The sequence below is a fragment of the Plasmodium gonderi genome (genome assembly GCF_002157705.1).
Source record: "Plasmodium gonderi DNA, contig: Chr11, whole genome shotgun sequence".
Taxonomy (NCBI): domain Eukaryota; phylum Apicomplexa; class Aconoidasida; order Haemosporida; family Plasmodiidae; genus Plasmodium; species Plasmodium gonderi.
This window is the reverse complement of record NW_021628936.1, coordinates 640,473-665,995: the sequence shown is the minus strand read 5'-3', so window position 1 is coordinate 665,995 and position 25,523 is coordinate 640,473. Positions and strand designations below refer to the sequence as shown.

Sequence of the window (25,523 nt, the reverse complement as noted above, 5' to 3'; positions counted from 1 at the left end):
TTCATTTCACTTCACCGAATTCAACATACTCCATTTTACCTTTTGTTCTCTAAACATAGTTTATTTTATTTTTCATGCTTGCACACAACTATATCTACTTTCCTTTGTTGATTCCTTCTTTCTCTCTTATTGAGCAGGAAAAAAAAAAAAAAAAAAAAAAAAAAAAAAAAAAAAAAAAAAGAAAAAGAAATAAAGAAGTACCTTTTTGCTTTTATTTAATTTTGGATATATTTTTTTTTAATGAAGGTATCTCTACAAGAGGAGATTTAAAAAGGAAGAGAAACACAAGTAAAAATTCCTAATGATGTAACAAAAAACAACGGCACACGTAAACTTTACACACGAACTGATTACACCTCTAAGATATTATTCAAAATAAGAATTATAAAAAAAAAAAAAAAAAAAGACCGCTGTTATGTGTTTATTACTCTACACAGCCAACCCCATTACTTCATACAGTTATATGTGACAACTTGATGAAAAGTCGATTTTTTTTTTTTTTTTTTTTTACAATTTAAAATACATTATATTATACGTTATGTTATAAAAAAAGTTGTAACATAAAAGGTGAAATGGATAGAATTGTATGAAAAAATGGATTGGTGGGACAGCTTGTTAAAAAAAAAAAAAAAACTACAAAACTGCAAAATTACAAAGTGTTAAAGTGAGTAAGTCAATATATCAGGAAAATGCATTTTCTTGTGTACTAAGAAATCGCATGCATATTAAAATAGAATGAAGCAAAATAAAGCAAAGTAACGGAACGGGACGTAAGGGGGGGCGACTGTTTCGGCAGCAGTGTACACTTAGTAGACATACACACAATTGTGCAAATTAATTAGTGCTTAAAATTGTAAGGATAAAAATGAAACAGTAGTAAATCTGTTTACACATGTAACAATTGATGTCGTGAGACGTATTTATACTTTTTGCTATGCTGATAAATATATGTGCCATTTTAATTAAGGCAGTTAAAATAAAAGCAATTTTATTTGAAAACCATAAGGGGAAAAATAAAAAATAAAACAATTGTTCTAGTTGTAGAAGTAGCTGTAGTTGTAGAAATACCACTAGTGGTCGTAGTAATAATAAAAAATATGTAAAACATAGAAAACATACAACGTGGAAAATAAAATTAATAATTTGTAAAATTTTATTTTCTGTCTTATTTTGTGAATTCGCAAGGAATGGATAAAAGGGAGAGAATTCCATAGGATGTAATGTTGGATAGGACAAGTAATTGATTTAATACACATTCACACACACACACACACACACACACAAAATCAAGAGCACATGGCTCATACCATAACAAGCGTATAAAATGGACTCATAATGTGTATCCAAATAATTATTCCTCTTAAATATAGCCCCTTTTAAAGCCATAGTCTATAAAGGAAAAAACTGCGGATGATAAAATTGAGTAACTACCTATTATTTTATAATTTGATGCACTTTTATATATACTTCCTGCGAGAAATCCAGCTATGGAAGAATTGTAAACTTCATCATTTTTTGTAAATAATTTTACAATATTATTTAAGGCATAAAATATCATAGTCAATGAAGCCATTTGGTTGGCAACACTTGGTCCTATAACAGACGTGGAATTCAAAACTGAGTTTAAAAAAAGTTTTCTTGTTTTCCCTCCTTTCATAATTCCACTAATTAGTCCACAACTACCGCCTAGCAATAGGCCTGTAAATAGTAAAAAAAAAAAATTTTTATATGTGCATGTGTGTGTACGTCTAGAGGCAGTTTTTTTTTTTTTTTTTTAGAACACTTTTCCGCATAAGAAATGTTACAGGGAGTAAAAAAAAAAAAAAAAAAAAAAAAATTCTTTTTTTTAGGACTATATACATGCACTTGTCAAATATTATTCAACGGAAAAATGAGTAGAGGGAAGCCATGTAATGTACAGGCCTCCTCTACGAAACCATTCCAGAAATGCAGAAGTATAGCATAGCATAACCGAATGGTAGATTAACCGGTTAGTATATTAATAGGTTATTAGCTTATTAACTTATCAGCGTATGTGTGTCCACCTATGCAACTGGGGAATCACCCCAAGAGGTAATGCTGTGGTTCGCTGTTCACATCTTACCTGAGCCATATGCCAATCCGACACTGTAAACTAATTTTTCCCCCCACTGTCTACCATATCCTTGAAGGTATAGATTTTGCTTGTCAAGCGATAATTTCTTTTCTGGTTTTTTTTTTAATATTTCTAAGTCATAATTTATTGATCCTGTTTTTAAATAATCACCCATTATATTCTTCTTATTTTTGCTGTGTAGTTTTTATCACTCATTTATTTTATAATAATGAAGTCAAATGGTTCTCTCTTTCCCCTTGGTTCTTTTCTGCTTATTTTTTGCTTACTCTTTTCTTATTTTTTGAGCACTCTTTGCTTTTTTTTTTCCTATATTTTGCCTATTTTTTGCTCCTTTTCGTTCGTCTGTCCTTTACCTGATTTATAGAAAAGCATATACTTTGCTGCTACAAATTGGGGAGCAAAAAGTGCCCTTAATTCTCTTGACTAAAATGTATTTAACAACAAAGTGTATAAATATATATATATATATATATATATATAAATGTAGGCCAGAAGTTTTGCTACAAGTAATTTCTGAAACTAGGAAAAAATCAGGGGAGCACAAGAATAATGAGAAATCCATAAAGCCTGTTGTTTTTGTACGTATATAATAATATAACCGGATGGGGGGTTATTACATATTCATAAATTGCAAAGATATTTATATAAAAAAATTACACAAATATACATGATATTCCTCTCTTCTCTTGTGTCAACTAGTCAAGTTACAAACCGTATTTCGAAATTGTTTCCTTTTTGTACATTCAATTCCAGAAGCGGTTACACTTTTTGAGCAAACAATTTGAAAACCGTATTACTTTCTTTCTTCAATTATTATGTTTTTAAGGGTATGCACTTTTAATAAATAAAATATAAGTATGTGTTCATGAAGAAGAAAAATTCCAGAAATGTTAATAAAAGTATATATTCATATAATATACCATATAACATATACGTAAAATGCACAAATGGGCAATGGTTCCACTGTCGTGCATAAAAACAACACCAACGGGGGTAATATGTTTCAGTGCTCCTCCTATATTTTATACACATATATATATGTACCTATGTATGATTGCATGTATGTATATTTTATTTCAGCATCACTCGTGCTACTCCTGCAACGGAATAAGAACTTAATGAAAATAAGGATTAAAACGATAAGGTAATTCGTCATTTTTATATGGCAAGCCATGCGAACAAAATTGGGATTTTTTTTTTTTTTTTTTTTTTTTTTTTTTTTTTCAGATTCGTATACATAGCATAATTCATACAAAAAAATTTTTCATCCTTATAGCGGCGAAGCAATTTTTTTGCCTTGTCCTTTTTTCAAAAAAAATAAAATAAAAAATAAAAAAAGTATAGGCAAAATTAAAAATAATCTTTTTCGTTGTAGTAAAAACGAGCTGTAAATAATAAAACAGCTGAATTTAATTTTTATATCATTTTTGCTACGGAAATGAATGCGGACGTAATGGAGAGGGGAGGGGGGGGAGACGAAGAAGGATAAAGAAAAAATTTTATCTCTAATATTTGCTTGTGTTTATAAAGCTTAACATATAACGGTGTGTGTACAACGGTAGAATAATATATTAGCATGTGGAGGGTCGATATTATAGGTTTTATGAATACAGGGTGTTTTTTTTTTTTTTTTTTTTTCATTCGTTTATGTGCAGCAATTTTGTAGGCACCTTTTTTTTAGGTAAGAAATAAATTTATTTATTCTCCACAATAATGTTACATATGTTATATATTAACTTTTTTATATCTCCTTTTTGTCTGCTTTAAGTCTTTTTTTTTTTTTTTTTACAACTATTGACAAGCAATAAAATTATGAAATTCTGCGTATTCCTTTGGATGCCAATTATACTATTTCGTTTATTTTTTGATCAAACTGGGCGTGTGTTTATGTTTAAGTAAGATACAGGTAGTAAAAGGGTGAGTCTGTTAGTTCAGGTACCATTAGAAATGTTCATTCTGTATATAACATTTTATTATAATAAATTCTTATTTCATTTTTTCCATTTTCGAGACGAACTCCCATAATACATGAAACAACTTAACGCACATAATTATTCTTCATCTCCATCATATCTTCGTCATTTGTTTTTCGAATTCTGATAGGCAACTATAAATTTTTATTTCCTCACCCTATCGAGTAGTAACTACAATGCATGAAGCGGGGAAGACATGTAGATTTATTTATGTGTAAACATGAATACAGTTACATTTTCCTGTTAATCAATTCTTAAACATGTCACCTCATGTGTTTATCTCGCGCACCATACTTAATACGATATAAAAAAAAGATGAAAAATGGAACATTTTCGCACATGTTATCTATCCCTATGTATGGGGGGTGGTGATGAAGAAAGTCTTCTTGTGGAGCAGTTCTACTTAACTTTGTACCATATTTTCAGTATTGATAAACACAGTTATGTGAGTTAGAACATTTAATTCTCTTCAATGAATAAAAAAACTCTTTGTTCTATTTTGTACAAAAAAAAAATTTTCTCCATATGTTGTCCATTACAAGCCCTATTTCGATAATATCTCCAAAAAGAAATACACACACAATGTGGTGAATAAAATATATGTTATGTAAAAAAAAAAAAAAAAAAAAAAATTGTTGAAGAGTAAAAATGTTCAAAATGCTACACAAAAGGGTAAAAAAGCAAAAATAAAATAAAAACCTTACATGTAAATTTTCTCTGTTTGTACAGAAACAGAATTAATTGTAACGGGCGCCTTCATTAGTATAACAAATGGCAGCTTTAACATAATACATCGTGTGTAGAGTCCTTACCCCTATATATTTTATATTCAAAAAAAACTGGAAATAATACGACCTTTGATAATTCTTTTTTTTTTTTTTTCCTTTTTTTTAAACCGAGAAACTACAAAAAGGGAAGAAAATCCATATCCTTTCAACTTCACTTGTTTAAAATGCATTTTGCTAAATATAAATGATGAATGAGTATAACCTTAATCTTTTTATGCGCTTAATGTGCATGTTGTTCTAGATTACCATTCTATATGTTCGTTCCTCAAAAGGGACTAGAACCCAGCGAGTGGCGTATACACGATACAAGTTCATATGCACAGCGAGAGTTTATATGAACAATACATGTTTATGTGCACAATGCACGTTTATATGACAATGCATAATTTAATTGTTCAATAATATGAATGTACTTTTTTAATTTTTTTTTCATTTTAGAGGAGATTACTCTCTCCTATTATTTTTCACTTCTTGGCACAATTTCACATGCATTATTTTTTCTCATTTTCCTTCATGTCCGAAAAAATAAATAGCGGTTTTATAAAAAAACATAATCCTAATGGTACAGCATAAAAACGAGAAGGGTAATTATGTATATACATATATTATGATATACATGTATATATACCTTTATTAGGGCACGGAACTGACGAATGGAAAAAATGATTCTGAGTTAACGTTTTAGAAATACTGATTTCTGTACAACTCGCTTACCATATTTTGTAATATTTTCTTTGATCTATGCCTTTTTCCTTTTTTGTGCGAATTTTATAGCCATTTTTGTTGCATTTTTATAGCTAATTTTGTTGCATTTTTTTTAGCTAATTGTGTTGCATTGTTTTAGCAATTTTGTTGCATTTTTTTTTTTTTTTTTGATAATTTTATTGCATTTATTTAGTAATTTTGTTGCATTTTTTTTTTTTTTCTGTACTTTATTTGACGACTTTGGTTATTTTTTGCCTCCATTTTGGCCGATTTATTTTCCATTTTAGTCGACTTATTTTCCATTTTAGCCGATTTACTTCCCATTTTTGTCCTATATTTATTCATTTTTCTGCCACTTTTTACACTTCTTCCGTAACGTTTGATCTCTCCCACTACGTCTGCCCCCTCACCACCATCTTTTTCGCATTCCTTTTTTCCCGTTTCGTTTCTCTGAGTTTACCGATTCCCCACTTTCGCAAAATTGTGTGCATATATATATATACATATAAAACTCTGTTTGCCTTTTCAATTTTCCATTTGTGTAATTTTTTTTTTTTTTTTTTTTTTATTCTGTGCCCCTCTTCATGTAATAATAGAATGCATATATACAGTAATATACACACAAAAACACAATATTGCATATACTCGTATACATATATACACACACGTAATAAATTTCGATTGTGCAAAGTATTCAAAATAGAAACTAAAAATATAGTATATATAGTTTGAAATATTATTCTACTGTTTTTTTTTTTTTTTTTTTTTTTTTTTCGCCTCGCCTTGCCGCCACGCCCAACCTTTTTCATATTATTATTACCACATGTGTATAAATATATGGGCCACCGTACGTCTATCTGCACACTTTGACATTTCTATAAACAATCCTCGAATTTATGTTTCTTAAGAAAAACTCCAACGTGCACATTGTTCACGTGTATTATTGCGTATCTTTACAGGGGTATACATATACACACATATATATATATACTACTAATATGTACATATACACACACATATATACACATACACTTATATACATATACTACAAATATATACACATACACATATAAACACACATATATACACATACACATATAAACACACATATACACGCATATACTTATATACTTACACATAGAGAAAAGGAAAATGAATGTGACATCTCGAAGTTCAAAGGAGTTGCTACGTCTGCAAAAGGTAATGTACACATTTGCAAAAACAAAATCCTGAAAGTGGGATCGGGATCAGGATCATATCTATTGTAATGAATTTACATGGATGACTATTTGTGTATAGGGGAAGGAAGCCCCATACACATCTCCATGACATATACATTTACGCTCTAATTGAGCATCTATTCGTGTAAATTTGTTGACCAAAAATAAAATGAACATTCATTTGTGAGGAATGGAAAAAAAAAAAAAAAAAATAGAGTGAATAAATAATATTAATGCACAACGTCCTTTTCTCTTATGTGACATTATATCAGGAGTTGAAAGACATCGAAAATGAAAATGTGCAAGAAATAGATGCCCACGTAAAAGATTCTAATATTTCTGAGTGGGTTGGTTTTATAAAGGGCCCATCAGGAACTCCTTATGAAGATGGTCATTTTATTTTGGACATAACTATACCTAATGATTATCCATATAATCCTCCAAAGGTAAGTAATCCCACAGGACTATTTCACAATCCAGTTGTCTGTTTTCAGTGCAACCGGATGAGCAACGGGAGATGTACATAATGAGTTCAGATGTCATTACGTGGGATGATCGTAGAAAAATAAAACCTTCCCTTTTTACGTAACAAAAATGTTAACATATACGAATACATTTACATGCATATATAGGCACGTGCATATGCACAGACAGACACACACATGCACATACACTTTTGCTTACCCATTTCAATATAGATCAAATTTAACACAAAAATATGGCATCCCAATATATCAAGCCAGACAGGGGCAATATGTTTGGACGTTTTAAAAAATGAATGGAGCCCTGCATTGACTATTAGAACTGCACTTTTGTCAATTCAAGCGTTGTTGTCCGATCCACAGCCAGGTATATGCGAATATTGAGAGATGCTTCTGTGGAGACATATATATAAAGAGAGAGAAGGAGGGAGAGACACTTTTGTGTGCGTACATCTGTCCTCATTGCTAAGGAATTAAAGAATGTAAAGAATTTTTTTTTCTTTTATTAATCCATTTCCCCTTCCCTTCGTAGACGATCCTCAAGACGCTGAAGTAGCAAAAATGTACAAGGAAAATTACTCCCTCTTTATAAAAACAGCCAGGTTTTTTAATATACATTTTTAATAAATGCCACACTTTTCTTACCACTTTTGAGAAACGTACAATGAAAAATCTTTATATTCTTAAGATTGTTATTGTTTTTCTTTATCAGTGGTATTTCTTATTATATTTTGTTTTTACATTATTTTATTTTATTTATATATTTATATATCTATTTGTATATTTATATATGTATTTATTTTTTTTTTTCAGTGTGTGGACAAAGACATTTGCAACAGGGCCGAAGCTCGAACCAAGAGAAGTTATTGTAAAAATAGAAAAACAAAACAGAAAAAACGAATTTTATTATAAACTTTGTTGTGTAATTTTTTGCTAGTGTAAATGGAAATGCATACGTACATACATACTAATATATGTAAATAAATAAGGACACATATTCATTCATTTATTTATTATTTTATTTTTTTTTTATGTCCCATTCAGATTAAGAAGATTACCGAAATGGGATTTACCGAGGACCAAGCAAAGGTCCCTAAGAAAAGATTCGAACATTCATGCATAGAGAGACATGTGCGAAATGTGTACATGCACATGTAGAGAAGAGAGAAAATATATCACATTTTTATTTTCACAACACAGGAAACTTCTTTATCGTGTTGTACAAAAAGCAGTTTTCTTTCATGTTCTCCCATATTCACCCAAACAATTGATATAATTTTTTTTTTTTTTTTTTTTTTTTTTTTCCCCCTCTGCAGAATGCTTTAGTGAAAGCAGATTGGAATGAAACATTGGCACTAAACACCCTTCTTGAAAATTCCTAATTTTTGGACATTTAAAGCATCGTTTACTCCTATTACAGTTTAGTTAATACACAACATTTTTATATACACTGTATTAAATTAATAACCTTGTAAATTTTTTTTTTTTTTTTTTTAATTCAAATATGATCATTTGGTTGCTATTGCATTTTGAATCCATAATTTTTTGTTTACACATGTTATAACACCTTTTTAATAAGGGCATATTTATGTTATTTTCTCTACTGATAAATTTGTTTAAAATTTAATAGAAAACTTTCTTCTTTAAAGAAAATTAAGATTCTTATATAAAATAAAATAGTAATACAATTAGGAACACACACACACACACACACAAAAAAAAAAAAAAAAAAAAAAAAAAAAAAAAAAAAAAAAAAAAACATTACATATATGTTTTTTGTGCACACACATATATGTATACATTTCTCTTAAAAGGAAAATAATAAAATGTAAATCTTTTAATCTTTTCCCTAAATATTCCAATTCAACATCACAACCTGCTATACAAATACGGAATTTATCCATGATAGTTTTTTTTTTTTTTAACTCGATTAGATTATGTAGTGTTCATGTTTATATTTTTTTTTTTTACAAGTCAATCATATTTTTATTGTAAAATAGAGGAGGACTATGCCTTATCCGTTGCAAATGTTGATATGTGAGAGAAAAAACTGTTGTTTTATGAATACCAGGTTTTTATCCCTGATGCATATGCAACTAGAAGTATTTTTCACCTGAAATGTGTCAAAGTCTATACGTTGGACTACTGTCAATGGATATATATAGTTTGTATTGAAAAGGAAAAAGTGTAGTTATGCCCTCCTACTATATTCTCGTTATACTCCATTTCTTCTGCTTTCCTGTCCCTTTTTTTTATTTAATTTTTTTTTTTTTCGAAATATGCAACACCTAGAGAACTCAGACACGTTATCTTATATCCTCCAAAGGGCGCTACCTCGCGGCAGCTCATTTTAAAATAAACAAGGGAAAAAAAAAAAAAGAAAAAAAAAAAAGTATTCATAGCACGTTAGATTCAGAATTGGAAGATTAACACAAATTTATTTTTCTGTTATGTGTTAATACACATTTATTTACAATATGGAATGAACAAATGCTCTTGTTGTATTTATTTCCCAACTTGAAAAAATTTTAGCTTGCGTGTTTCGTCGATTGGATGCTTTGCAGTGTGGAAAATTTATCTTTTGTAAGTGTAATCCTTTTTGAACAGTTTTTCCTGTTTTATTTATATAGATGGGAAATTTTGCAATTCACGAATTTTTTAGGTGAAATTACGTGAGCCCCATTTGGTCATGAATTTGTAAATTTCTGAGGAAAATAGAAAATTCCCAAATATTTGCTCATTCTGAGCAAGAATAGAAATATCCACATTTTTTTAAAAAGGTGAAATAAAAAAATTTGCCAAACAGTTTAGTAGTGTGTTGACACATGTCATATATAGGGGATATACGAATCCCAAGTGTTTTTTCTCTACCTTTTTCGTTAATTTTTTCTGTATGTTTTTTTTTTTTTTTTTTTTTTGTGATGACATTTTGTGATCTATTGAGATGGGCTCACCTAAGCGTTCAAGTGTATTATAGTAGGATTATATTTACTTATGCACAAGGATAATAACATGTCAACGAGCGCATGAGAAAGTACTTAGGAATTCTCCTAACCCTTTATTCATGTTCACTCTTCCTTTAATTTTTTTTTTTTTTTTTTTTTTTTTTTTTTGTTATATATTCCAAACCCTTCAAGTGTAGCTTCTTTCATTTTATTTTTAGAAAAATTGTTCATGTTGATACTTTGTTGGGGGAGATCAAAGGAGATGATAAAAAAAAAAAATTGTGAGAGAAAAGACGTAATTGCTCCATCTTTTTGACATTGCGAAATTATATAATTTTTCTTTTTATGAATACCTAGTTTCAAAATTTTTTTTTGTAAGTCTTCTCAAACCCAACCCCGCACCCAGCGGCTGCACAATTAGGTCTTAGTAAAGTAACAATTTTCTTATTTTGTCCAGCTATTAGTAAAAAGTAAGGGATTATCATCACATATTATTAAAGCCTTCTTTTTTTCACCAAAATTTCACCTTCACGCGAAAGGAGTAAATGAACAATTGAATTGCCGCCTTACATAGAGGTTCATGGAAAAAAGACCCCCTCTTTTCATTTTTCACCCATCTTTTACATTCCCCAAAATGAAATGTGTACATATGTATGCATTGAAAAAGATGCTCGAGTGAACACATTAGCATGTTCAGACAGGAAGGAAGGTAGACAAGTAGACAGACACAAAGACATGATTTTTCAAATTCAGCTGGTGAAAAAAAAAAAACTGTGCACTCACAAAAATTGTATCAAAAAAGTGATAAGACAAAAGAAGTGAAGCTATAAGGAGAGGGTTAAAAGGAGAAATTGAAATATTGAAGCATTTCTGCAGACGGGGTTGAAATAGTGAAGCAAAGAAGAAGACGACATAGACAGCACCTCGCAGGAGAAACATTTCATAGCACAGAAAGGAGATATAGGTAAACAAAATGAAGCGAAGCAAATTCATAGAAAATCCAAGGATGAAGAATGAGAAATCGAATAGCCATTTGAAGAACTTTCTTCCCGAATGTTGTGATAAAAGAGAAATGAAAGATTTTAAAACGTTTGCTAATTTATTCTTAAAGGGGGAATTAATGAGAAAATTTTTAATGGATGAAGATGTGTGGTTATTTATACAAAATTTTAAAATTAAATTAAAAGAAAATCCTAGTGAAATTGACAACTGGTTAGACTATCAGCTACATTTAGCAAAAACTAGTGTGGGTAATCTCTTCAATTCGGACATTCCACCATTTGAACATATACAAAAAAAAAAAAACGATTGTTATAACTCAAAAACTTATAATGAAATTGATAAATATGATGTTCATCTTACTGAATCTGCTAAGAGGAACGGTTTTTCTGAAAAATGGAGAAGAAATATGTATGATCATTTGGGCCAAGTTGAAAAAGAAGATTCAGTAAGTTCTCTTTTGCATGATCAGGGAGACACACGCGATGGGGGAAGCGAATACAACAAGGAAGGTGAAGATGGAAAGAAGCATAATGTTCACAAAAACGAAGAACACGAGCAAAATGAAAATGATGGGCAAAATGAAAAAGACGGGAGAAAAGAAAAAGATGGGAGAAAAGAAAAAGATGGGAGAAAAGAAAAAGATGGGAGAAAAGAAAAAGACGGGAAAAACGAAAAAGATGGGAAAAACGAAAAAGATGGGCAAAGCGGATCAAATCGACAAAATGAGCAAAACAAAGATGATCACTCCGTTGGAAGTGAATATGACTCACGAGGAGTAAAACGGATTAATATAAATGATATACTTATGAGGAATAGGTTTCATAGTAACGATGAGAAAGCAAACAAACATATTGATGTAGAGTATGACAGTTCTGCGTACAAGTGCATATCTGGCTTAGGGAAAGATAGCACACGTACTGGATCAGAATATGATCAAAGTGGAATTGATAGAATCCGAATGTGTCAAGGTGAGAGGGAAGCAAAAAATATCGATGGAACAGGGCTCAACGTGGAACCCATTGATGAAGCTATTCATATTCCAATGTTAGATAATTCATTGAAACTCCAAAATGATCAAGACTCGATAAAAAAAAGACAAAAAGAGATTGGAGAAAAACAAACAATTACAAATGGATATAATTCCTTCGAAAAAGAAGTGAAGGAGGAAATACTAGTAGAGAAATATCAACCCAGAGAGAAAGACAATTTCAAGGATGACCTATCTAGCCTCAAAAGTAAGGCAGTAACAAAGCTCAGACCAACAAAAAATAGTTCCATTAGTTCTACGCAGTATTGTAAGAAAAATGAAATAATCACTAAACATAATCATAGCAGACGTAAGGAGCAACCCCAATATTTTAAGGAAAATAATGAGGTTTCTGATAGTGCTGTTAGTTGTGATGAACTTTTGCAAAAAGGTGCATCATCCAGAGATACAAATTGCAGAAGTCACTGTACTGATACGGATGAATTGTGCCTCTATGATGATGGGAAAACAATTGATAAACAAGCTCTAAGTAATGGACAAGAGTTCGGAAAACTTACAAACAGTGGAATGATGAAAAAGCAGCAAAGAGTAAGCACCTATGATGATAACAAATTACCCACCTTCACTGTAAAAAAAAAAACGAAAAAGGAAGAAATTATTACTCCATTGAAAAACAGTTTAACAGAACATATACTGTCGCAAAAAAAAGAAGGAAAAAATAATCCAAATGAAGAGTTTACTAATCTTGTTTGTAGAACATTAAACGACAAGAAAATATTTGATAAAAACAAAACAGGAGATGTGCATGTTGTAATACCAAAAATTACTGTAAAAATTGACAAAATACTGAATGATGAAACAGATATCAAATTAAAAGAAATATTCAGCCAATGTAATAATAAAATGGATTTAGATTTATTCGAAAATTTAATAGTGATAAATTTTTTAAAAATTGGTAGATACATGAGTCATACCTTATATTCAAAAATTCCAAAAAGAAATATAAATTTTGTTACGTATGAAGAGGTTAGGAAATATTTTAGGAATCGTTTCATTGATGGGAGAAAAGATCCAAGTTATTACAACGATGGAAAATATAGAATCTCATTTGATAGAACTATGAAGGAAAATATCAAAAGTGATGATCATGTGAGTAGCTCATCAAATCAAAGTCTTCATTCAGATTCTGCATCTACCATGTCGCATATGAATAAAGATCTTAACATAGGGTCGTGTATAAAAACAGATGTAACAAGTATGAATGAATATTCTTGGGAGAACCAAGTAGAAGATGCCTCATGCAACCGGAAGGGAGAAAATATAGAAATTCCATACAAGAAATGTTCCATTATAAACTTTTTTAATGCGATTAAAGAACAAGATAAGGATTACATAGAATTCAAAGATTTCGATGTGTATATAAGAGAAATTTTGAAAAGAAATAAATCTCTTCAATTTTTACAAGTACATACTGAATTTTTAGAAAGGTACATAGAATCTGTCATAGTTCGAATATATTATCATATTGACATAAACGATACAAATAGAATATATTTAAAAGATTTGAGAAGACATAATTTAGCTCATATTTGGTGCTGCCTAGATGATAATATAAAAGTACAATACGTCAAAAATTATTTCAGTTATTCCCATTTTTATGTATACTATAGTACCTTCTGCCAGACAAGCAGTTGTAAAGATATGCTAATAGATGATAATGATTTATACAGATTTGATAATCATTCATTGAATGATTTTATTGTGAATCGAATATGGTCAAGACTTTCTATAAAACTAGGAGGACCTAATGAAAAATACATGTGCCTTAACGATTGGATTTATTTTATAATGAATTATGAAGATATGACTACCAATCGATCTATCGAATTTTGGTTTAAATTAATTGACTTAGATGCAGATTGTGTAATTAGAGATCACGAAATTCAAGTATTTTTCAATATACAGATGGAAAGATTAAAATCTCATTATTTAGAAGAACCCAAATTTGAAGATTGGCTATGTCAAATGAATGATGCTATTCAACCGAAAAGTGAAGGAAATTTTACTCTATCCGATTTTAAAAGTAATAAAAAATATGCTGCTAGATTTTTCGGATGTCTAGTTAGCTTATCAAAATTATTAGCATGGGAAAGCAGGGATGTCTACAAGGAGCTGCAAATCGAAACAGAATTCCCCAACGCAACCCCATGGGAAATTTTCTGCAAAACCAAATATGATGAGATATGCTACATGGAAAATGAAAGTTGCTACGATGAAAATTTTGACACGTATGATATGAGGAGGTTTTATATCATGGATTCAGACTAATCTGACACAAATGTGATGAGGTGAAGACATGGACTTCCATCACACATACATCATAAATCTATATTTTTCCCCACATCAATTGTTTGAATGTCACATTGCATTTTTTTTTTTTTTCCCGATTCGTACGGGAACATCACAAATATGGACAAATTATCTCGTTTTGGAAAAAGTGTCATAAATGAATATGCTATACATTTGTTTACAGTTTCAAAAAAAAAAAAAAAGTACATGTACAAGAGCTGAAGAAGAGCTTTATTTTTATTGAGTTCCGATTATGTGTTACTAAAAATATGCTATATCCCTTAGTAAGAAGAAGAGCAATATTTCCTCAATCGAATTTTCCAAAATGTACACTTATATATCTAATACGGATATTAAACATATAATTAACACTATAAAATTAATCTGACAGCAGGGAAATTTTTGTGTTTGTGTATGTGGTATGTGCTCGTATATATTCATCGATGGGACATTTAAAAAAAAAAAAAAATTATATGAAACCTTTTTAACTGTATGGAGGAGGGTAACAATACATGGAGATATATAAAATGACTTCCATTATTACATTTGAAATTGAGAGTAATATTTCTTACGAAAGTAAATTCTCTAAATTACCATGTTCAAATCGTAGTTCCCTTACACTAAAAGAAAAAAAAAAAAAAAAAAAGGGAACAGTTGAATAGAGGAACGTAGGAAAAAAATGTGTCTGTTTTTTTTTTTTTTTTTTTTTTTTTTACATTCCCATGACAATTTTTCATTAATTATATACTAAGTATAATGAATTACATTCATAATTAATATCTTTTCTCTGATGCTTAATTTAAGCGCATTTGGCATAATTTAAAGTTCCATGCAAAGTTAATTTTAGTTTGTACATTTGAAATTGTATCACAGTGGTTCTTAATTTTGCTAATTCGTTTTACACATTTGCTTTGCAGATGATTTCGAAGAATAATTTTTTTTTTTTTTTTTGTTTTGGAATAAAACTTCATGACCTCCATCATTTACACCTGAAAAATTTGGACGTGTGTCGAAATACGACATCATTATATTTCACATAATAATGTTTTATTCATCTGAACACACATATATGTATTTATTCAAAAAAAAAAAACACTCATCCACTACATTTATAATTTTTCATTACGTCTATTATTTTTCATACGTCTATTATATTTCATACGATTATTATTTTTCATACGATTATGATTTTTCATACGATTATGATTTTTCATACGATTATGATTTTTCATACGATTATTATTTTTCATACGATTATTATTTTTCAGTACGTGCATTTTTTTTCGCAATTTCCTATTATCTTCTAATATTTTCTATTATTTTCCCTTATTATTATTTTTTTTTTTTTTTTATGTTTTAATTATCCCCCCACACAAGCATACCGCTTCAAAGGTTATAGAATTACCACACATAAAGTATTTTTTATATAGATAAAAGTATACGTAGAATTTTTTCCACTTTTTTTTTTTTTTTAGTATAATCACAGGAAGCATAACAAAATTGCTTACACAATTAATTATGTTTAGTTTATCTTTCCATTTTTTGCTTAAGTATCACATTTTTTGGGGGGGCTCATCAAAGGTCTATATATGTAGGAAATTGAAGAAAGTTCAACGATATAGAAAATCATAGTGAGGGATATGAAACGTATTGGACCTTGTGTTTGTCCTTAAAAAAGATATATATATATATATATATATATATATATATATATGCATATATAAGGGGGATAGAATAATGTATATGCGGGTAATTACAGGATTGAATGAAAAAATTCGTGGGTCTTTATTTCGAAGAAAAATTAGTGGTCCCACTCCTCTCTACAAAACACCTCTTCGATATATTTGGTTCATTTTTTTCTACATAGACATAATATTGTTATATATATTCATTTTTTCATCTTTTTTTTCAATAATATTGCGTCAAGAGTGTTTTGACATTTACCCCATTTTTTTTTTCACTGCGGCTAATTTGGGTAATTATTCAAAATGTAATTTGGACCGACTTTTGTGTGTATGTGTCCCAATATGTTTTTACACACACAGATCATTTTGTTGTATCTTCACAACAGATCTTCACTATTATTTTCTGCTTGTATTATTAAGCACTTTCGTCGTAAAAAAATAAAATAAAACAAAATAATATAGTAATACAGTAGAACAAAATAATATAGTAAAACCATAAAACAGTAAAACAATAAAACAGTAAAACAATAAAACAGTAAAATAATAAAATAATAAACATATATCGCATATGAAGGAAAACAAATGTGTTCCCACGTGTTTGCATTCTTACATTTGCAACAACTAAAGTGCCAATATCAAGCTTTTCATTTCATCCTTTTTAGCTTCATTTCATTTTGTTTATTTTATTTTTTTTTTTTTTTTTTTTTCCAATTTCGCAGTTTCCAGCTTATTCATCGATTTTTTTTTTACATTGATAAAAGGCGAAGAAGTTGTAAGCGAGGATGAGATTATCATATCGACATTTTTGACGATAATGTTTTGCAGTGTTAAGGTCGCTACAAATGTATGCACATTTTATTTTTCCCTTATGATGTCCGGGAAAATTATAGAATCAACCAATGCAAATATCAAGACAAGATGCCACACTTCTGTAGCAAAATGGCTTTTGCTAATTTGTATAATAATAAACTCTTTCTCAATTCTTGAAACGTATGTTGAGTCCATTTTGACTTTTTTCTCCATAATTCACTTTAAAAAGCAAGTGCAAAATTATGAAACGATTGTTTAGAGAACAAGTAATGCTTGAAAAAAAAGGATAAAAAAGCAGGTTGCTAATTCAGTAGGCATATACAACGCAATGGAGTGGAGAAGACCTTTTTTAATTTTTTAAAAATTTCTCTGCATTTACCTTTTCCTCGTAGGGCACGTACACTGCCTCGTCTACATATAAACACGCACACAAACAGATTAACACATGAGCAGATTAACACATGAGCAGATTAACACACGAACAGATTAACACACGAACAGATTAACACACGAACAGATTAGTACGCGAACAAATTAGTACGCGAATATGCATATATGCATATATATACCCACTCGAAGAAGGTACCTCCACGCAGGTATCTAGTAATCGTTTCGAAGGCACCCATGAGGAATGCTGCACACACAAAGACATGCAGTTTTAGTGGTAAATATTTTCCTCACAGAAAATGAGATACACGGATTTTATAAAATTTAATAGCGCTTTTACTTGAATGTTGCCTAACTCATTATAAGCATATACCATTTTTGCTAAGTTATTTATTTTTTTCCGAGTTATAGAAAATAGTGAAAAATACTTATCTCCTGCGTGTTGAAGTATATAGACAGAATAAATAAAAATAAATGTTATGCAAAAAATGATCATTTATTTATTACTTTCTTTCTATCTTTTTTTTTTTTTTTTTTTTTTACATATTCTTCATTAAAATTGACCACTTCAAGGAGTAGAAAAATTGTTGATGCGTTAAAAACAATAAACACACCTTGGGGAAGGGGGGGTGGGGTGTTAAAAAATCAAAACAAAATTCCCACAGTGAACTTATTCTACATTTAAAAAAAAATAAATTAATCAAAAAAAGATGTTATCCATACAAGAAAAAAAAAGAAAAAGAAAAATATATATGCAATTTAAAATTTAGTTTTAACGTAAAAAAAAAAAAAAAAAAAAAAAAAAAAAATATTTAAAGCTGAGAAATGACTGGGGATTTAACTTTACTGTACTGTGTTTGTGTGCCCCTTGAGGAATTAACAAAAAGGTGGCAAAAAAAAAAAAAAAAAAAAAAAAAAAAAAAAAAATGAGTGAACGGGACACACATATACATGTACGTCATCCGTTCTTGCATAAAATCCCACGAATAACAAAAATTCCCCTCAAACAATTTGATGATTAAACAAGTAAAAAAATTATGCATCACATTCGAAATGGAGAAAATAAAATAAATAAAATAAGGTAAAAAAAAAAAAAAAAAAAAAAGTATATGTAAAATAAAATAAAACAAAACTAAGCAAAACAAAGCAAAATGAGGATTCTTCAAAAACAAGTGCATATTTTTTCCTACTGTGGATACTGCTTTATTCGGAGGAAGCACCGTATGTATGCTTTGCTACTGCATCACAAGCGCATTAAATATTTTATCTAAGTTTCCTATCAAAATGTTAAGCACTGGATCTATAAAAACTACGTTGAAATGTAAGCACTTTCCTCTTGAACAGAATAAAATGTTTTGTCGGAATACTGATCTCCATGTTTTGCATTTTCACATGTCTCACCACCTACAACGACGATGGTAAAGTCATCTCCCAAATATGCATTGGTAACTTTTTGATGTAGCATAGAATAGATTAAGGTGGCTTTATTAAACTTTTGCTTGAGTCCAGATTGAATAGAAATACCAGGTTGAACATTTTGATTTAATAAAAAATCTGAACTAGCTGTAAAAATTAATTTATGGTGTGCAGAATGTCCCCACATGTACAGCTGATTAAATTTATTTATACAAGCCGAATGCCTTTCTCCACAAAAAACTTTTTTTGCTTTTTGATTATTTTCATGTAATTCAACAAATTTAGGTGTAGTTACAATATTTTGAAAACCAGAAATTCCACATTGCCCTGAAATTTTATCTCCAAATGACCACACATGTTCATCTTCTGTTATTAACAACACATGTCTAGCTCCTGCACTTACTTTATTAATACATGGTAATTTTTTATTATTAGCATCCCTTAATATTAATGGCTCAGGGTAAATAAAATAACATCCTCCCTCATCGTCAAAAGATCTTCTGCATAATTCTCCATATGTTCCATCTCCCCATCCATATAATTCTCCACTTATTAAAAGTAAAATACCAAAATTTTTACCCATTGCTATTTGTTTTATTTTGTTTGATTTAAATTTATAAAAGAAGGTAGGAATATATTTCAAATAATTATTATATGTTTCTCCCCAAATATACATTGAACTATTATTGTCACACACAGCTATGCTTTGATTGTATTTTGCATAAATTTGTGTACATAATTTTTTTTTCTTTTCACATTTTTCATAATCAGTAATTAAGTGCGACAAAGCATTTAATGTAGTTTCAATAACATCTCCATAATCTATTATATTTAAAATGGTTGGTTCGTACTTATCCATGTTACATTTTAACCCATTATAATTCCCATGTCCCCATGTATAAAGAATATTATCACTAGATAAACAAAGAGAATGATTATAACCACAAGCTATTTGTTTAATTTGATTTACAGATTCGATTAATGTTGGTTGGATGCTGTATACGATTAAATTTCCTTGTCCTAATTCTCCATGTAATCCTTTCCCAAAGGAATACATATTTCCTGTATTACTCAAAAATAAGGCACATGATTTATTACAACTAATTTCCTTAATTTTTACATTACACAATTCTGTGTATATAGTTGGTAAATGTTCAGGTGTATCATCATTTTCATTTATCACTCTTTTTCCCCAGTAATAAATTATCGTTCTTTTATCTTCATATTTCGGTAGCCTTTTTATGAAATCTGATGAAATTATAGCTTTTGTTACTAGTTTTGGTTGAGATACGTTTTCTTCTTGGGACTTTTTTATTTTAAAAAAATTTGGCATTTTATATATACGCAGGGACGGGGATGTGGATAGGGGGGGGGGGGGGGTGTATGGTCTGCTGCGAGATAATATAGTTAGATACAAAATATATTCTCCTTTTTATTTTATTTTATTTTTTTTTTTTTTCCCCCTCAAGAGAAAGTACCCCCCCCCTATTCCCTGCTTTTTTTTTTTTTTTTTTTTAATATTCTCTCGTAGTAGCAAAATATGTGTGAAGCAAAATGGTTACATGAAGCTATATTTTATCACATAAGATCTTGCACTTGCAATTGCTATTACAATTTTCCCCCATATGTTTACATTTACTGATATATACACATTTGTGCAAAAAATGGAAAAATGGGGATTGGAGAAATATACCTGGTGGTCAAACAATTAATTACTGCTTAGAATACACAAATCATGAGCTGTGTAAGAAGCTTTAAATCTCACCTTCTAAATATGTGTTAATGTGCATGCTCCACGCAATACCTGCATGACTTTCTTTTTCATGTCTTAAATTTCATGCGAAAAAAAAAAAAAAAAAAAAAAAAAGAGTGAGAAGAAAAGTACAGAAAATTGCAGAGAAGCAATACAAAGTAAAGAAAAGTGCAGAAAAGCAATGCAAAGTAAAGAAAAGAAAATTTTTTAAGAGGAGAAGAAAAAAATATATGCTTCTAACAAAAAAGAAAAAAGGTGCTCAAATGAAATCAATAAAAATGGTATGCATTCTCATTTGCAGAATAACAAATTTGACATGCACATACGAATAAGTTATACACTGGTTTGTACCCATCTACGGATATATAACGATACACATGGGAGTATATATAAGTCATATAACACCCAATTTTTTTGAATATTTTTTATAAAATTGTTATGCTCTTTATTATTATTTTTTTTTTTTTTCTAAAGCAATTTTCCATCTTTTCCATACAAAATATTTTAAAAAAAAAAAAAAAGAAAACATGTAAATTGTGTTAGCAATCGTTGTAATGCATATACATACACATGTTACCAGTTTTTTTTTTCGTGGCAGAGCCTAATTTTATATACTTATGAAGCATTCTGTGATAAGAATTGCCCTCGATGTATATTCTCTCCGGTATGCTAATTATCTATAACTCTTCTTATTAAAAAAAAATAAAAGTTATACCATATGTGCATGTTTACATATATGCTCTTTCTTATTATCGTTTCACGCAAAGGCCAAAAGTCCACAAATGTGTCACAACTATGTAAGGAAAAGAATGGTAAAAATAAAATGCCTTTTTTTTTTTTTTTTTTTTTTGCAAATACGCACAAATAACAATTGAAAATGTTTGATGAAGCTATCGCTACTTTTTTCATCTCCCTAACTACATTGATCTTTGCGAATAAGTGACAAATGTTATGTCTCAATAAATGTTACGATTTACAAAATGTTTATGGAATGATATAAAATGGTGATAAAAAAAAAAAAAAAGGCAAGAAAAAGGCAAGAAAAAGGCAAGAAAAAAGCAAGAAAAAGGAAAGGAGTTCTCTGGGTGTTAGTACTTTGGCATTTTTCTTTTTTTTCTGATCTATTTTCTGTAACGAATGAAACTTTTTTCCATTTAAACCGGGAATGAATGAGGTGTATCATTCACACGTTGCTTAATTTTTTCTAGAACATACAACATGAATTGCTAATGTGGATGTTAATACTTCTTATTTTATTTCCTTATCAAAATTATGCTTTCCCCTTTTTTTACAACTTTTTTCCCTGTGTGCAAAAACGATCTCTGTCAGTTAAACATGTTTACACGATATTTTCATTTGTCCGTAAAAAAGTAAAACATACAAGTTTTTCACAACTTTGTGGAGATAATAAGGAACGCACATATAAGACCCCATATTTTGAGAAATACTAGGTATTTAGTAACATACCTATCCGTTTGCTCATAAGCATTTTCTTACTCCTCACGAGTGATAATTAAAAGGTTTTTACATAAAAAAGTTATGGAGTTGCCACGTCATAAAAATTCTTTCCAGATGAGGTATACCAAACAATAACATAAGGGCAAAGACAAATTGGTAGGCATATATAAACACAAACATATAAATGTATATATATATATATATATATATATATATATATATATACATACACGAAACAAAGATCGCAACATTATAATCAAACTCGATTGTCAATAAATAAACATATTCGACAATGAGGATTGTGGATAAAAGAATGCAACTATCCTTACTATCGTTTTTTCCCATTGGTTGAGTAAATATTTTAACTCATTTTGTGGGAATTTTCACATTTTGCTGCATATCATTTCCCATCATTCGCACGTCATCCGCTTCATATTTTACTTTCTTTTTTTTTTTTTTTTTCAAAGTGTAAACTTTAAAGGTTGCTGCAGTTTTTAATGTGCATTAAAGGCATATATCATTTCTGGGAACAATTTATTTTTCCCTTAATTTTTTTTCCATTTAACTGAATAAGAACAAAATGAGGCATTTCTATTTGCTCACAACATTCATGTTCATCATTGCATAACTCGAATAAAACTGCTTATATAATAAGTGTTACAACACAGGAGAAGAAGAAGAAGAAGAAAAAAAAAAAAAAAAAAAACTTTTAACACTATCATCATAATATTATTTTCACTTTTCATAACTGGACAGCCTATATCCAATTGTGAGAACCATTCAGATAAAAATACGCATAAACAAATGACATAATTTCTACATGAACCCAATTTTGCATACACAATATCTGTATGAAACCCAACCACTAGGAGAGAATTTTATATGCTTCTGTCTAACTATAGCATCAAATAATGTGGAAAATTGTGTCGAAATCACATTTTATCCAGATCTATTTACATTTGCTCAAATTTCAACTGCTTTACATAAAAACTACGTTTTCAGCACAAATATGGGGGAGGGGAAAAAAAATTTGCCAAATTCAAAAGCTATACATATATAAATAGATACATTTATAAGCATACCATTGCATCACCATATATATGTGGGGGAGAAATCTCGAACGTTTAATTTTAACCTTTTAATGTATCAAAATATACAACACGCATATACACATGCTTGTTCATATACAAATGTGGGTGCGTATACCAAACAAGCAAATGTATGATCCAATATGAAGCAAAATTTATTACCTTAAAAGGCGAGGCTATAGTTTTCCTTAAAAAAAATGTAGTAGTTAGAAACTTTAATCATAGTTTACTATACATAATTTAGGGATTCCTGGAAGTTAAGAATTTATTTTTTTTTTTTCCCTTACATTAATCATAAGAACGAATTTTAGAGCTTTCCCAATTTTTTAAAAAATGAACTATCACAAAATCTTAGGTAAAAAAGGAGGGAAAAAACAAAAAAACGAAAAAAACGAAAAAAACGAAAAAAAGAAAGTATGACACATATATACGACCAACATTAAGCCCCAGAAGGCTTAAGAAAATGTAGATAAGTACAAAAAGAAATATATAACTATACCTATGCTATGTGTTCATTGGGATTGTATATATAAACTCAACTTGTACACAGATAGACTTAAATAATCTATATCACACTGTATATATATATATATATATATATATATATATATGTATATTGTGTCCTGTAAGCTAAATGACATTTGATCATTCCTTGAACCTACGCAGGTGTAACTAAGAATGCCTGCAAAAAAACAATACGTGAAGCATATTTAAAAAAAGTAAAATTATATCATCCCGATTTAAATAAAAGTCCAGATGCCACATCAAAGTTTAAGCAGATCCAAGAAGCATACCAAGCCCTATATAATGACGATTATTCACGTAATCACACACTTATGAGCCATTATTCATTTTAACATTTCTAGCATTGTAGCAATGGGATAAATGATTGCGTTTATGCATACACAGTCACATGTATATATGTTTATATGAATATGTTCCTATAAGGAAACATACTGAATGTCTATACCAAACGAACAAATATTCACATACTCCTTCATAGAAAAATCAAACTACGGGGAAAATTCATATGGAAACGGAAATAAGACGGAAGATTTAAAGAACAAGCACAGCTACTACAATCCGGATGATTTTAGCGATTTTCATAAAGCATTTTACGAAGAAGTTCGTAAAATGAGAGAAAACGAAAGGAAGGAACAGAACAGAGTAACGCACAGAAAATTTTCAGAAAAAATGTACCCATTTAAGAGCTTTTCTTTTTAGCATGCAAATTTATGTCCTATTTTGTGCACCACGAAATTTGTTTATTCGTATTTTAATTCTATTATTAAATATATGTATTATTATTATTTATTTTTTGATATATTTTACTTTATTTTTCGTTACCCTTTTAGAGATACACTAACAGCAATTACAGCTATACTTTGAACGACATTTTGAATAAATATTCGAGGGAAAATTTTTACCTAAATCTTATTTTTAAACTATTCCCCCTATTTGTCGTCCCTTTCATGTTCCTCTTTATTGTATACAAACAGTACCTGTAATAGCAGAGGATAAAAAAAGAAAAAATGCGTCCCCACATACTGTCATATGTGTGTATGTGCACCTGTTGTCTAGTTAATTTGATCCACCATTATGATTATATATATATATATTTTTGTTTGTTTTTTTGTTTTTTCCCACTATTTTAAGTACTCTGTATTATTAAAATAATGCACATTATATGTGTTCTTTTTCAAAATTAAAGCTTTTGTGCTTATTTTTTTTCTTTCTTTTTCTTACAGATTGAAGAGTCATTTTAAAGAAAAGCCAATACTCATATACGACTCTTATGGTAACGCATAAAATGGAAAGAAATAAAAATAAAATAATTTATATATATACTAGGGAATCATGTATAAATATTTTAACTTTTTTTTTTTTTTTTTTTTTTTTTTTAACGGCCTGGTTATATATTTATTTCTTATTATTAATCATCTGTAAAACAGGAAGAGCATTTTTGGTAGATATCCATGGGAGAAAATTTAGGTAACATTTCGTTTTAAACTTTAGTAAATGAAATTTAACTTTCTTTGATAAACATTATGAGAATTTGCCAATTATGTTATGTATGCCATTTTACCCCCTTTTACAGAGCATCTGAATTCGATAAATATTAACATACAGTGTGTATACACATGTATATATATGTACATCTATAAAATAGTTCAAGACGGATCCGTTTTTATTTTGTTAAAAATGTTTCTTAACAATTTCAAGTTTTCGTTCAAAATTTTTTATTTCATTTTATTGTTTTTTTTTTTTTTTTTTTTTTTTGTTTATTTGTTTGCTTTTTTGTTTGTAAAAATGTGTTGTTTTTACATTTGTAACGAGGGAGTATACACAATTTAAAAT

General features: G+C 29.3%; 6 protein-coding genes across 6 annotated transcripts; 4 read left to right on the top strand and 2 right to left on the bottom strand.

Annotated features, from left to right (window-relative positions):
* Positions 1–1,360: 1,360 nt before the first annotated feature.
* On the bottom strand, positions 1,361–2,270 carry PGO_111430 (mitochondrial import inner membrane translocase subunit TIM23; the record flags this gene model as incomplete). Its single annotated transcript, XM_028688482.1, has 2 exons — positions 1,361–1,698; positions 2,105–2,270. The coding sequence occupies 2 exons, from the start codon at positions 2,268–2,270 to the stop codon at positions 1,361–1,363; spliced, it is 504 nt and encodes a 167-aa protein (XP_028544283.1).
* A 4,464-nt stretch (positions 2,271–6,734) lies between these two features.
* On the top strand, positions 6,735–8,666 carry PGO_111420 (ubiquitin-conjugating enzyme; the record flags this gene model as incomplete). The annotated part of the gene is made up of 7 exons (XM_028688481.1): positions 6,735–6,782; positions 7,075–7,248; positions 7,501–7,651; positions 7,817–7,886; positions 8,098–8,152; positions 8,329–8,373; positions 8,601–8,666. The coding sequence occupies 7 exons, from the start codon at positions 6,735–6,737 to the stop codon at positions 8,664–8,666; spliced, it is 609 nt and encodes a 202-aa protein (XP_028544282.1).
* A 2,536-nt stretch (positions 8,667–11,202) lies between these two features.
* PGO_111410 (hypothetical protein, conserved) lies at positions 11,203–14,547 on the top strand (the record flags this gene model as incomplete). Its single annotated transcript, XM_028688480.1, has 1 exon — positions 11,203–14,547. The coding sequence occupies one exon, from the start codon at positions 11,203–11,205 to the stop codon at positions 14,545–14,547; it is 3,345 nt and encodes a 1,114-aa protein (XP_028544281.1).
* Positions 14,548–16,305: 1,758 nt separating this feature from the next.
* Positions 16,306–17,322, top strand: PGO_111400 (hypothetical protein, conserved; the record flags this gene model as incomplete). The annotated part of the gene is made up of 2 exons (XM_028688479.1): positions 16,306–16,543; positions 16,973–17,322. The coding sequence occupies 2 exons, from the start codon at positions 16,306–16,308 to the stop codon at positions 17,320–17,322; spliced, it is 588 nt and encodes a 195-aa protein (XP_028544280.1).
* A 1,437-nt stretch (positions 17,323–18,759) lies between these two features.
* On the bottom strand, positions 18,760–20,199 carry PGO_111390 (hypothetical protein, conserved; the record flags this gene model as incomplete). The annotated part of the gene is made up of 1 exon (XM_028688478.1): positions 18,760–20,199. One exon carries the CDS (start codon positions 20,197–20,199, stop codon positions 18,760–18,762), a length of 1,440 nt encoding a protein of 479 aa, XP_028544279.1.
* A 3,299-nt stretch (positions 20,200–23,498) lies between these two features.
* On the top strand, positions 23,499–25,288 carry PGO_111380 (DnaJ domain containing protein; the record flags this gene model as incomplete). Its single annotated transcript, XM_028688477.1, has 7 exons — positions 23,499–23,520; positions 23,832–23,987; positions 24,169–24,332; positions 24,521–24,669; positions 24,914–24,963; positions 25,118–25,157; positions 25,264–25,288. The coding sequence occupies 7 exons, from the start codon at positions 23,499–23,501 to the stop codon at positions 25,286–25,288; spliced, it is 606 nt and encodes a 201-aa protein (XP_028544278.1).
* Positions 25,289–25,523: the final 235 nt, after the last annotated feature.